The sequence below is a fragment of the Trichoderma ghanense genome (genome assembly GCF_004382785.1).
Source record: "Trichoderma ghanense strain CCMA-1212 chromosome Unknown scaffold_0, whole genome shotgun sequence".
Classification (NCBI taxonomy): domain Eukaryota; kingdom Fungi; phylum Ascomycota; class Sordariomycetes; order Hypocreales; family Hypocreaceae; genus Trichoderma; species Trichoderma ghanense.
In genome coordinates, this window is record NW_027395663.1 from 3388056 (window position 1) to 3401402 (window position 13347).

The 13347-nt window shown below is 54.9% G+C and overlaps 7 protein-coding genes across 7 annotated transcripts; 4 read left to right on the top strand and 3 right to left on the bottom strand.

The window, feature by feature from the left end:
• Positions 1–124: 124 nt before the first annotated feature.
• CCMA1212_001172 (Thioredoxin-like protein) lies at positions 125–1334 on the top strand (the record flags this gene model as incomplete). The annotated part of the gene is made up of 2 exons (XM_073698606.1): positions 125–541; positions 627–1334. 2 exons carry the CDS (start codon positions 125–127, stop codon positions 1332–1334), a joined length of 1125 nt encoding a protein of 374 aa, XP_073563943.1.
• A 280-nt stretch (positions 1335–1614) lies between these two features.
• CCMA1212_001173 (ATP-dependent kinase YFH7) lies at positions 1615–2511 on the bottom strand (the record flags this gene model as incomplete). The annotated part of the gene is made up of 2 exons (XM_073698607.1): positions 1615–2225; positions 2436–2511. The coding sequence occupies 2 exons, from the start codon at positions 2509–2511 to the stop codon at positions 1615–1617; spliced, it is 687 nt and encodes a 228-aa protein (XP_073563942.1).
• Positions 2512–3253: 742 nt separating this feature from the next.
• On the top strand, positions 3254–4816 carry CCMA1212_001174 (Methionine aminopeptidase 2-1; the record flags this gene model as incomplete). Its single annotated transcript, XM_073698608.1, has 4 exons — positions 3254–3296; positions 3361–4496; positions 4585–4671; positions 4760–4816. The coding sequence occupies 4 exons, from the start codon at positions 3254–3256 to the stop codon at positions 4814–4816; spliced, it is 1323 nt and encodes a 440-aa protein (XP_073563949.1).
• Positions 4817–5179: 363 nt separating this feature from the next.
• CCMA1212_001175 (uncharacterized protein) lies at positions 5180–5730 on the bottom strand (the record flags this gene model as incomplete). The annotated part of the gene is made up of 2 exons (XM_073698609.1): positions 5180–5405; positions 5525–5730. The coding sequence occupies 2 exons, from the start codon at positions 5728–5730 to the stop codon at positions 5180–5182; spliced, it is 432 nt and encodes a 143-aa protein (XP_073563948.1).
• A 693-nt stretch (positions 5731–6423) lies between these two features.
• CCMA1212_001176 (Protein UPS2) lies at positions 6424–6999 on the top strand (the record flags this gene model as incomplete). Its single annotated transcript, XM_073698610.1, has 1 exon — positions 6424–6999. One exon carries the CDS (start codon positions 6424–6426, stop codon positions 6997–6999), a length of 576 nt encoding a protein of 191 aa, XP_073563947.1.
• A 1007-nt stretch (positions 7000–8006) lies between these two features.
• CCMA1212_001177 (putative tripeptidyl-peptidase SED2) lies at positions 8007–10023 on the bottom strand (the record flags this gene model as incomplete). The annotated part of the gene is made up of 5 exons (XM_073698611.1): positions 8007–8169; positions 8232–8357; positions 8442–8987; positions 9053–9285; positions 9340–10023. The coding sequence occupies 5 exons, from the start codon at positions 10021–10023 to the stop codon at positions 8007–8009; spliced, it is 1752 nt and encodes a 583-aa protein (XP_073563946.1).
• Positions 10024–11787: 1764 nt separating this feature from the next.
• Positions 11788–13135, top strand: CCMA1212_001178 (Translin; the record flags this gene model as incomplete). Its single annotated transcript, XM_073698612.1, has 4 exons — positions 11788–12165; positions 12239–12335; positions 12404–12603; positions 12786–13135. Exons 1-4 carry the CDS (start codon positions 11988–11990, stop codon positions 13133–13135), a joined length of 825 nt encoding a protein of 274 aa, XP_073563941.1. The 5' UTR covers positions 11788–11987.
• Positions 13136–13347: the final 212 nt, after the last annotated feature.

Below are 13347 nucleotides of genomic sequence, written 5' to 3' on the forward strand. Positions count from 1 at the left end.
TTCCGCTTCGCAGCTGTTCAATCTTGATTGTTGTTACTTTTTCGGCGTTTTTCTCACCGTGAGACACGACCCTGATACCCCATACATACACGCAGATCATCGCTCCTTTCAAAAGCCGTCTCAGATGGCGGACGCGCAGATGGACGTCAGCGCCCCGCCGCACACGTTTACGGGCATTCTCAACGACACGGACGAGCAGCAGCACCAGACGTCGCAGCACGCCAGCAGCAACTCCAACGGCAACCGCAACGGCAACAGCCGCGCAGATGAGGCCGCCACTCGCGGCGCGCGCTCGGACAGGGCGTCGTCCCACCGGCGCTCAAAGCCGCCTTCTCTCGAAATCGACAAGACGCGGCCGCAGGACTTTGACGGCGAGCTGCAGACCAACAACGAGCTGCCGTCGGCCGAGGTCCAGAAGATGATTGAGGACTACATTGTGCTGGACAAGGACGGCAAGTCGAGGACCTTTAGGAGCTTGTACATGGGGCCCAACGTGGCCAGGCGGGTGCTCGTCATCTTTATCCGGCACTTCTTCTGCGGCGTGAGTTCTCAACGATTTCCCCTTGCTCTTCTCTGGTGACCGTACTGGTCAAGAGTATTCACAGCTGACCGTTCCGCGCCCTCAGAACTGCCAGGAATATCTCCGCACCCTGTCTGAAGTCATCACCCCCGACTCCCTCCTCCGCCTCCCCATCAGCACCTTCATCACCGTCGTCGGATGCGGCGACCCCAAGCTCATCGACATGTACGCCAAAGAGACGGGCTGCCCGTTCCCCATATACACCGACCCGACCCGCCAGCTCTTCGACGCCCTCGGCATGGTCAAGACGCTCACGATGGGGGTCAAGCCGGCGTACACCAAGAAGAGCACGTCCAAGGGCATCTTCGACAGCATCGTCCAGGGCCTGCGGCAGGTGCCCAAGGGTCTGGCCCTCAAGTCGGGCGACCACCGACAGGTCGGCGGCGAGTTCCTCTTCGAGCCGCTGCACATCTCGACGCCGCTTTCCACGCCGCGGGAAGAGCAGCATCCCCAGTTTGGCACGTTGGAGAAGCCCGAGGCTGGCAAGGGCAAGGTCGAGGAGGAGGAGCGGGCGGAGGAGAAGAGGATTACGTGGTGCCACAGGATGAAGACGACCAGGGACCACGCGGAGATGCCCGAGCTGCTCGAGGTGCTGGGCCTGGATAGCGTCATGGAGAAGCCTGCGGTCATGGACGAGAAGAGGTGGGAGGAGACCACGAGGGAGAGGAAGGGCACGGGGGCGACGATGGCGCCGGAGATGAAGAGGCTTAGCCAGGCGGCTCGTGCGAGCGTTGATCAGGCTCATGCGCCATGAGATTGTGGCGGCTGGGGACGACTAGGAGCTGGAAAGTGTCCTTCTTGTGTTTATGCCGGTTTGCATGCATGGTGTTGCTTGGATGATGCTGGGTTATTCTGCTCTTTGCTGATTACATGGATATACATATCCCCCCCATCGCTCTTCATCTAGTTTATGACTTCTTTTACCTAATGATCTCGGAGAGACACAATTTGCTGGATACCGCTTCTTCCGCTTGGGATGGTTTTTCAAATTGAGGAATCAGGCTCTTCGTCTACAAATACCAAATAACAACGATCTATTCGTGCACCCAGCTACCGTCCTCTGTGCTCTGAATCACCTCGTGCACCGGCAACCTAAAGTCCACAATCTCCTTGCCATTCACAAGATCATTCTCCATGGCCCTCCTATCACCCTCCTCCACCGTCTTGACAATGCCCGCTCGAACATGCCTCTCCCTCAACCTCTTCCTCGCCACCTCGAAATCCACCTCGACGAACCACAGCTCATCCAACAAGGCCGCTGCGTCCCTCCACACATCCCTGTCCAGCGCAAGATAATTTCCCTCCAAAACAACGATCCTATGCGTCGGCAGCACCGCAATGTCGTTCTCCTTGGGGTCCTTCACAGCGTGGTCAAAGGACGGCGCGTATATCGTTGGCGAAGATTCGGAGATTGGTTCCCGGAGGGACTGCACGAGGGAGAGGAACTTGGGGGCGTCAAAGGTGAAGGGGGCGCCGCGGCGGGCGTGGGCAGTGGCCGGGTCGGGCATGGCGGAGAGGGCGGCGCGGGTGAGGTGGAAGCCGTCCATGGGGACGAAGGAGGCGGGGGGAGGGGAGGGGGAGGGGGAAGTTTGGTGGGAGATGGAGTTGAGGGTGTTTGTGAGGGTTTGGGCGAGGGTTGTTTTGCCTGGGGGGTGTTTGTGTGTTAGTTTTGGGTGATGGAGGGTTGAGAGGAGGCTTGCCTGAGCCAGGGATGCCGGCTATTCCGATTACTGTTTTGAGTGAAGGTTAGCAATTGGTTGGCTTGAGTGTTCTTCAGGGGCTCTATGTGAAGAGCTCAATGGCTGTGTGTGGTGTATACACGGGGGGAGTAAGGTAGTAGAGGTTGCCGACTTACACAGGCGTTGGTCGTGAGGTGTTTCCTGGAACTTCTTCCAGACCTTGTCGACCAGTCTCTGCACTTGAGGCTCCATATCGACTCGGTGGCTCTCTGTATGAAGCTGATTGTTACGATTTTTGAAGCTCTTGACAACTTCGAATGAGTGGATGTTTTTGAGGCTGCTGCCTTATGGCTGGAGGCGAGATGAGATCGGGCGCCCCGCTGATTGCTGTCCGGTGCCTGATGAGAGGGAACCCCACGTCTCTCCACTGGCGGAAATAGTTGGAAGTGCGAACTGGGTGCAAGATGCGTTACAGCGGTCTTTGTATATCATGTAGTTGTTATTCATTGTCGTGGGTTGAATGCACTTTTCTGGAGGCCAATGAGCTGCCAGCAATTGAGGCTTGTTTGCTTGGAGAGGGAGAGGTCAATGCAGCTTGCTGGGTTCATGTACATGCTTTGAAGAAAGCGCCTGTATCTGGGCATGGAGCATGAATTGACTGCTGGACCAAAATGGCTGTGATTTACACATTGAAGTCGACTGTATAAATAAAGATAAAATATGGCATCTAATTGGAGTAGACGAAAGTATTCCTTGTAGAATCAATTGATAAGCCCTGTCCGTCGATGGCTGCGGCAAGCATTGATGTCATTCAGCCGAGGCAGGACAGAATAGGCAAATCACTGTGTCATACAATTTAGCCGTGATGGTGACGCTCAGTTGGTGCACCCATTTTTGTCAGCACGCATGGCGGGGTTTCGACGGCTGCAGAGCCCCTCTGCCAAATTTTGATCGCTTGAAACCTCACACACGACATCGACGCAAGTTGGCCAAGATGGCAGCGCAAGTTCCCACTGAGGCTCTCAAGGAGCTGAAAGGTGAGAAACTGCAGTTCTGCAACAGATTCTCTGCAGCCACGTTACTTACTGTCGACAAACACAGTGGCCGAAGGTGCCCAGCCGGCGGGCCAGGCTGGGAACTCGGCCAACGGCCAAGCCGAAGACGCCCACGAAGGCGATGACTCCGAGGACGAGGCGGAAGAACCCTCTGCCACCGGCGCCGCCAAGAAGAAGAAGAAGAGAAAGCCCAAGAAGAAGAAGAAGGCGCCGACCAGCCAGACGGAGCCTCCCCGCGTAATGGTCAGCCAGCTGTTCCCCAACAAGACGTATCCCAAGGGCGAGGAGGTCGAGTACAAGGACGAGAACAGGTACCGCACGACCAGCGAGGAGAAGCGCCACCTGGACAGCCTCAACAGCGACTTCCTGGCCGACTACCGCGAGGCCGCCGAAGTGCACCGCCAGGTGCGGCAGTACGCGCAAAAGGTCATCAGGCCCGGCCAGACGCTGACGGAGATTGCCGAGACCATCGAGGACAGCGTGCGCGCGCTGACGGGCCACCCGGGCCTCGAGGAGGGCGACGCGCACATCGCGGGCATGGGCTTCCCGTGCGGCCTCAGCCTGAACCACTGCGCGGCGCACTACACGCCCAACGCGGGCAACAAGATGGTGCTGCAGCAGAACGACGTCATGAAGGTGGACTTTGGCGTCCACGTCAACGGCAAGATTGTCGATTCCGCCTTCACCGTGGCGTTTGAGCCCAAGTACGACCCCCTGCTGCAGGCCGTGCGCGAGGCCACAAACGCCGGCGTGCGCGAGGCCGGCATCGACGCGCGCGTGGGCGAGATTGGCGGCGTCATCCAGGAGGTCATGGAGAGCTTCGAGGTCGAGATTGACGGCACCACGTACCCGGTCAAGAGCATCCGCAACCTGACGGGCCACACGATCCTGCCGTACAGCATCCACGGCACCAAGGCGGTGCCCATCGTCAAGAGCAACGACCAGACCAAGATGGAGGAGGGCGACGTGTTTGCCATTGAGACATTTGGCAGCACGGGCAACGGCTACGTGCGCGACGACGGCGAGGTGTCGCACTACGCAAAGGTCGGCGACGTGCAGCACGTCGACCTGCGGCTGAGCTCGGCCAAGGCGCTGCTCAACGTGATTAACAAGAACTTTGGAACGCTGCCGTTCTGCAGGCGGTACCTCGACCGCCTCGGCCAGGAGAAGTACCTGTTGGGTGTACGTGCTGATATCCTTTCAACACCCCCTTAGACCCCTTAACCCCCTATTGCCGACGTTCCGCGATGCTGACGTGTTTCTGCTACAGCTCAACAGCCTGGTGCAGAACGACATTGTCGAGGCGTACCCGCCCTTGTGTGATAAGAAGGGCTCGTACACCGCTCAGTATGAGCACGTAAGTTCTCGTCCCGTCTCTTCTAGAAACACGCAGGAGGAGCACACGACACACACGAGACGCACACATGCTAATGCACTGACGGTAGACTATACTTATCCGACCCACCGTGAAGGAGGTCATCAGCCGCGGAGACGACTACTAGAGTCAAGATGGATTTCTGGAACACGACATTCTTGATAGTCAGCTCAGGGGGGGGCAGAGATAAGTCAGGGTGTAGCACCATTGTGCAGAGTGCTGCTGCTCTTGAGGAGTAGGGGATCTATGGCGGGCATATACTATGGTTGTCTATCTCTGCTACCAGGATGAGACTGTGAAAAGCACCTAGCATCTGAGATGAATGCAAGTTGTTACGACATGATTGCACCTTGATCCCATAATTGTTGTCTGCAGCCCTATGTATCAAACCTGATCTTGTCTCGCGGAGCGTAGTAAAAGTGCCGAACCTCCATACAAGCGAAGCAAGCCCTCGTGAGGAGAAAGACGGGAAGTAACGGCGCTATGGATTCTAGATCGATCTGGAAACGGCCTTCCCCGGGATCGAAAACAACTCCCCTAATTGAATTGCCAGCAAAAGACCTTGGACAAACAGACAGCATTCTTCCCCGATCAAAGTCCTAACCAATGAGCGATGCTCGATGACGGGATCGTCCATCGTCACCGCCCTCGCCACCGCCTTGTTGGCCCTTTGTTGGCGGTCCAGCCGATGCGCCTCGCCACGATTCTTCTGCCAGCTTCCAAGTCGAAGCGGTGATTGAACCGAGCCGAGAAACTGGGACCGCCGGGCCGTGGCTGCCCTTGCTTTCTCCTCCCCTCCTTCCCCTTCCACCGGCCCAATCTCGTACTTTCGTACCTTCTCCTCCTCTCTTTGTCGCAGGTCACCATATGTGAACAAGTTCTTGCCGATTCCCGCACCGCCGATGATCCAATCAGATGCGCCTCCGGTTTCCACCGTCCCCGAAGATTTCTCGCTCCATGACGCGATCTAACCCGATGCGTGGCAAGTGGCTTCCGGTTACGGGATAGCCTATCGATAGCTGGTCTTACTAGTAAGTCCATGGGCGCCTGTGCAGAGAGGTAGAGGATTGAGAGCAGCCCGCTAAAAAAAAATCTCTTTTCCGGCGAAGTCGCTCGCTCCGATGCCGAAAAGAGGCTCCTCTTCACATGCCGCCGCATTTCCCCAAGCCTCCCGTCCGTCCTCCGAAAGGAGGAAAAAAACCGCATGGCTGACTAGAACTTTTTTTTCTTATCCCATTTCGCTTTTCCCCGGCCTCTCCATTTTTATATAACATTGCACGAGCTTCCCCAAACCCCGGATTCTTGTTTCTTGTTTTCCATTTCCAGCTGATCGATTCAGGACCAAGGAAGCTGTTTGCTTTACATCATAGACGGCGAATCTCTTTGTGTCTCTTTTCTATTCCGTTTTTAGAAACTTTCCTGGATCGGACCCCCCCTTGATCGGACATCCTTGAGGCTCGCACGCGACGGGGCTGATCGTTTGCCCTAGCCTGATAACATTGACGAAATTGATTGGATTTGATTCGCCTTCTGACCCGCCACCCGAATCGGAGCTTCTCGATATAACCAACCGTCAACCCTTTTTTTTTTTCCACCGCGAATCCTCTTCACCTCTTTTGATCAACAAGGAATACATTCTTTATCTCTCCACCACCACTTCGATCGTTTAATACGACATCACTTCGCACTAGAGAGAACAACAACAAGAAAAGCGGGAAAAAAAAAAAAAAAGACATGAAGGTCTTTTCCAACTCCGTCACCTACGACTACTCGTGGGACGAAGTCTCCACGGCCAACTGGCGCAAGTACGGCCCGTGGAACAACAAATCCGAGCACGTCATCGCCGTCGACACCCTCTCGCGCCGCGTCGACCCGGACACGGGCGTCCTCCGCACCGAGCGCCTCATCACATGCAAGCAGGCGGCGCCCGACTGGATCAAGTCGCTGCTGGGCGGCAACATGGAGGAGAGCTTCGTCTACGAGGCCAGCTACGTCGACCCGCGCAGCAAGACGGTGACAATGGTCAGCCAGAACCTGACGTGGAGCAACCTGGTGCGCGTCCAGGAGGAGGTCGTCTACCGCCCGCTGAGCGACCGCCAGACGCAGTTCTTGCAGAGCGCCCGCATCACGGCGCTGTGCGGCGGCTGGCAGCGCATCAAGAACAGCATCGAGGACACGCTGTGCACGCGCTTCAAGGAGAACGCCGTCAAGGGCCGCGAGGGCTTCGAGCGCGTCCTCGAGATGAGCCGGATTGTGTTTGCGGAGGAGAAGGAGAAGCTGCAGCAGCAGAGTGTGGTCTTGATGTCTTGATGAGTCATGACCATCGACAGCCTGCCTCTCCTGTCCTGCTTTCGAAGCACAACGACTCTACAACCACAACTCAACAACAACAACAAACAACCATCTCCACTATGACGAACGAACCTTGTGTTTATATCCACATCTTTCCTTTGTTCGGGAAACCATTACGGCGGCGGCATACATCTTCGGTTTCATTTTCTTGTTTCTTTTCTGGCGCGGCGTTTGGGGATACATAAAAAGCAAGCTTTTGGGAAGAAGAGGGCACGAACGAATAAAGGAATGAAGAGAGCGGATGCCATCACGGCAGAAGAAGAAAAGCAAAGAACAAGAGAAGATGAAAGTGGCCAGGATTAATTCGGCTGTCATTGTTTTTCTCTTTTTTTCTACGCTATTTCGTTTCTCTTTTTAGGAGGAACAAGAGATACCACTTCTTTTCTGCGTTAGACGAAAACGGGGCGTGGTTGTTCTAGAGACGACACAGGACTTATTTCATGGACTCAGCGTGCGGGCGATGATAGATTCCACTTGTCTTTCTTTCCTCTTTTCTCGTTACCGTTCTTTTTTTTAGAGAAACTAGAACATGCTGTATATTTAGAAAGGCAGACTTTGTGCTGCAGGGTTCATCTTCTTGTTAGAAGGCAAATTCAACTACCTAGATGCCATGGCAAACAAACGCTTGTCAATACGTTCATACAGTGACTGTGATTGATCAGAGGCATCTTGGTCGGAGCCGCATACAATAGCGAAAGAGGTTGCCGTCTGCACCTGGCATAGCCGCGGCTCTAGTCTTTCCTTCTTTGACAGCATTTTTAACGTGTCTCACGACAGGCGAAGTTGTCGCAGCTGGATCTGATAAACGATACGCGCATTAGACCTAAGTGATATGGATCGCCCAGCGAGCCGAAGGACAACTTCTCCATGGATAAAATTGCTACATCTGTTCTACGAGCATAAGTTGCAATGTCCTCTAGCGAGGCTCCAGAATCCCAAGGTTGCCATTCCACCATCACCTCCTCCTACACCACAGACAGGTTCAGCAACCGGTCAAACAGCGGCGTGCCCCATCCCGTCACCGGATCCCATCCAGGCACGGCGCTCCAGCCTGCGTTGGTGATCTTGGGCGACTTGAGTCCTTCGATGCTCTTTCCCGGGCATCCCATGGATTTGGACTCGGTGATGCTGTGATGCAAGGGGTCAGTCATACTGCGTGGTCTTATTGGAGTGGGGGGAAGCAAACGTACTCTGTGAAAGCGTGGCTGCCGATGTTGTAGATCCAGGGGTTCAGGAATCCCATGGACGGTAGGCCGCGCTTGGATCGATGGTCGTTGAGCAGGGCGATGAGAGCGGCAAATACAGGCGAAGAGAGGCTATCGGTGTTCTGTCAGTCATAGGAGCCCCCCCCCCCTCTCTCTCTCCACATCAAGCAAAGCATGGCATTTCTGAGATCATACCTTGTCCCAGAGGTCAAGCTCTCGTTCCCGTGAGCCCTGAACCGGAAATTCACCCCCTGGGCAGCTACATCAGGGAACCCTCTCCCGGTAGGGTCATAGTAGCCCTTCCACTCCTCGCCACGCAGCCCAAGGTACGTACCAACCGCTCTATTCTGCCACGTCGGACGAGCAAAGTAGTCTGAAAAGCCGCCCGACGAAAAGTTCGCTGCCACTTCCGGGCCGATGCCGTGCGTCGACCCCACGCTCGTCACGTAGGGGCACGTTGCGGGAAACGAGGGCATGAACCTGGGCCTCGCTGAACCGTCGTTTGATTGGCATGATATGCCGGGGCCCAGATCGCCAGAGGCCACCACGATGGAGACGCCGCGGGTGCCGAGCTGGCCAAACATGTCGCAGACTTGCTGGGCGTAGGGCCTGGGGAAGAGCTGTTCGTTGGCGCCGTATGAGATGGAGATCACTTTGGGGAGGTTGTCATCGTCGAGGTTGAGGAGGTGGCTGGCGAATTCGAGAAAGGGCTCAAGTGACTGTTCCTCTCTATTGACTAGGCTGTGGTAACTTGTCATCAGCACGGGTTTTACGGCGTTTCACAGGTTTAGAACTCGTCAACTTACTCCAGATCCGGGATAATGTCGTGGTTCTCGCCACCGACCGCGTAAAAGCGAACGGGAACATCGTAGCCCATTGCAACAGCGTACTGGATATCCCCATTGGCTTCGCTCGCCGGCTCGTTCATCCCCTGGGGGCTCTGCCCTCCATTGACGGACTCGATGGAGAAGTTGGCGTTGGCAGAGTAGGGCGCAAAGTCGTGGAGAAACTTGTCGAGTTCGTCGTACTGAGCCGCTTGCTGAATCGCTACGTTAGTTTCGCCATGGAAAGTGGAATGATTGCTAGAACACACCCCACTGAAGCCCACGATGCCAAGAAGATTGCTGCTCTCGTGCTTTGCATGGTAGGTGTCGACGTGATACAGCCTTTTCAAGCAGCCCGGGGTTATCGTCGTCTTGCATTCCTCCCAGTCTGCCTCTGTCCATAGTTGGTCGAGAGGGCCTTGTTCTGACTCTGAGCCTGTAAAAGGCGCCCTCGATTTGTCTGCATTGCCCGGCGGTGACTGTTGGACCGGAGCATACAGAACGGTCATGACATGGCTCCGTATCTTTTCAGGCAGGGAAGAAATTGCTATTGTCTGTGAACCTAAAGTGGAGTTGTAATTCAAGCTCAACAGAGTCTGAGCCTTCTCAGCGAGCGTCTGCACGTGGATGAACTGCCCATCAGTCCAAACATCTTCAGCGCGGACACCAGCCCGGGTCAGCCACCGCTTGACGGCATCCGTGGACTCTTGCCGAGGGCGGAGCAGAGCTTTGGCTTCTTCGCGGCCAAGGTAATGGCCATACCGTGGGCTTGAGGGGTCGGAGAGGTGATGAAGTGCTTGCTCGAGGAGCTCTCGGCACTCTGGCTGCAGGGCGATGGAGATTTTGGCAAGCTGGATCGTCTGGACTCCATCTGGAGTTTCAGGGGACGGTCTCATGATTGGGTTTGCTGTGACCAGGGCAGTGATGCCCAGGAAGAGCAAGCAGGCTTTCATGTTGGCGTTTGCTGTGGGATGCCGTTTGAGGAGAGCTAGTTGAGGGGGAGGCTGGCCTCTTGGAGAGAAGTGTGATGCAGCAGTGGGAATTCGAATGGTATCGAGGCCTTTTTAAGTATTCTGCAAACTTGAAGACATATGGCATTTATTTCGATATTCAGTTCACAGTGCTTCACGAGAAGGATCATCACATCCAAGGACACACCTCTTTTGCCGCTTGCAAGGCTTGGTATTATCCCAGCCTCACTCACCACATGGTGAGCGTCCTCGAGAACAATACTAGCGTAAATGATTGTTCCCCCTTGCATCGAAGCTCCCTCCTGCACTCTCCCGCGGTGAGATGAGGCTCACGTTCGGGAAGTTTCTGCATTTTGTGTGCTTTTCCGTGCAGGTGAGCCCGTAGAGAAGCTCCGGTGCCTTGCAGAAGGGTCCAATAAAGGAGTCTGATGGTTCGACGCCTCTGTGGGAAGGAATGCAGGTATCCGTTCAGCTGTCTGACGATGGGCTGGAGGCTTCGGGGTCTCCGAGACAAGGGAGGGCTTGTAGACGCTGTAGGGAGACGGCACTCGGTTTCTGGAAGGATTGGAAGGCCGCGAGGGTTGTCGACGCTGGTATCAGGTGGACGCCTGCATGGAGTCGTATCCCGTCTTCACACGGCCACGGCCAAATGCTGCTGCTCATGCTACTGCTCTGGCCTTCACTTGGTCGGGACTTGAGAGCCCGGGTGGTGGCTGGAGTGCGAGAGTCGTTTTTGAAGGTCTGCGTGTTTGCTCGTTGGCTGGTTGCACAAAGGGAGGAGATTAGTGGTGTTCCAAAGGTACGTGATACTTTATCGAAGGAGTGGCGGAATAAGTGCCGCTCAGCAACGTCTTGGCTCCAGCCTTTTGAGTACGGGCAAGTTCGTCTCCAAAAGGCATCTTCGGGGCCTTCTATAATTCATTGGTCTCTGTTGGAGCTTCCAATCTCCAACAATATGTAGTTCTTTGTCAAGTGTTTCCATTCATTTCTCGTGATGCTGGGCATATGCCATTCGAGGAGCAGTAGTAGTATCAACGCCATATTATCGCATAGTCATTCAAGCCCATATACGACGTCAATCCACTTTCCCTTCATTGAGACCAAAACCATCATCAGCCACCAGACACAGAAGTATCGCCGTCCCAGCAATTCACCTCCAGCAACAGGGTAGCCCTCTACTACTGTCATGCACTATTCTCTTCCGTCTAGGCAGCAATCGGTTGCCCACCCCCAAACTCACCCAACCCCCACCAGCTTAACCCCCCCGTCACACCCATTCTGCCGCCCCACCTGCCCATCGCCGCGCTCACCGCCCAACGAGGTCTATAAAACTCGTCGCAGCCCGCGCGCATTTTTAGAATCTTTTTTCTTCTTTTCTTCTTTAGCTCTCTTTGCCTTTTGGCTTAGATCAAGTGTAGTATCTGTTCTTTTCAGTTTAATCTCTGAAAGGTCTCTAAGGAGACCAATCGTGATTATTCTTATTTTTGGCCCCCGGGAGGTTTCCTCTGTGCTTGCGCATGATTCCTCCCACAGTGTCCCTGGTATTACACTGCCTCCAGGTGACGCGACCTCTTTTCATTGCCTGCTGGGGCTTGCCCTGGTGGTGAAGAAGAGACGTTCTTATGATGGTGTTGAACCTCCGTCGTGAGAAACGCGTGAAATGTGCATGTTCAAGTTCTGTTGAGACGCGTAGAATCTTGATGCAACCTCTTGACGTATGTAGCCTTCTCCAACCGTAAATTTCTGCCATCAGCCGTCCAATGCAGCCTCAACGACGTCCTTTCATCTCCAAGCCCAAATCCCATCGCATCACTATCCTACGAATAACGTGAAGACGTAAAAAAATCTGCTGCCACATCATACCTCTCCCAAGCCATCTCTCATCCACCCCAAATCCTCACGAAAAAATCTCATCACAAACAAAAACAAATCAACAGCAATCAACCATGGCCGCCCCCCCGCCAACGCTCCTCGACCCCTCCATCTTCGCCTCCCTCGAAGCCAAGCTCGAGGAAGAGACCCAGATCCGCGACACCCTCGCGCAGCTCGTCCAGCGCCTCGACCGCTCCGTCGCCACGGCCCAGGGCCTGCTCTCCCGCGTTCACTCGACGCCTCGCTCACGCTGTGAATCCTCTCTCTCACCTCTCTACATGCTCCCCAAGCTCAGAAATCTCATGCTTACCTCATGATCAAACAGACCCCCAACTCGTAGCCCAAGTCGAAGCCGCCGTCAAGGATGAAGCCGCCATCATCAGCGAGCTCGACAAGGTCGCCTCCCAGCACCCATACTACAAGTAATTGTCTCTCCTTTCCTCCAAGGCATCAGCATCTCATGCTGACTTTTTCTGTGTCTTGTTCAAAGATACAACTACAAATGGACGCGCTCCGTCCAGCACGCCATCGGCACAGCAATCTACTGCGCCTGGCTAGGCGGCTTCCCGCCCAAAGCCCCCGAGTCAGAGCAAGCCTCTGAAGCAGCAGCTTCTTCTTCTTCGGCCTCTTCCAAGGAAGCTGAAATAGGCCGCCTTCTCACCCTCGAAGAAGTCGGCGCCATCTTTTCCGGTACTTCTCTTCTCAGACTCATAGACATCATCTCCTCTTCTCCCTCTCTTCCCCCCATTCGTCCCCTGTCCCTCCAGCCGTCCAGCCATANTTCTCACTCCTTATCCTATACCTTCGCCCCCATATCTCCGAAAACGAAAAAAGAGAGACCACGCAAAGCTGATAAAAGCCCACAACAAAAGTCCCAACCAACCTCAAATCCCGCGACGCCTTCCACCTCACCATAGAAGAATACCTCCTCTCCCTCGCGGACCTCACCTCGGACCTCGCCCGCCTCGCCACAAACGCAGTCACCCTCGGCGACTTCCAGCTGCCCCTCACAATCAGCGCCTTCGTCAAGGACCTCTTCGCCGGATTCCAGCTGCTCAACCTCAAAAACGACATCATCCGCAAGCGCGCCGACGGCGTAAAGTACGAGGTCAAGAGGGTCGAGGACGTCGTCTACGACTTGAGCCTCAGGGGCCTCATCCAGAGACCCGGCGCCGCCGCTGGGGCCGGGGGTGCAGATACCGTCATGGAGGCTGCTGAGTAGAGTAGGAAGAGAGGATGATGGGTCTGCCACAGCTTACAATTATCATGATTCACAATGCCATAAATAAGCACTCTGACGATGCGAGGTGTCGCTTATGGGGAAAAGATGTGTGCAAGGTGTGTGCATGAATATTTATATGTAGGCACTGGTATAACTGTAACTACCTACTGTTCCACCAAAAAAAAAAAAAAAAAAAAGTTCGACTAGGCAGA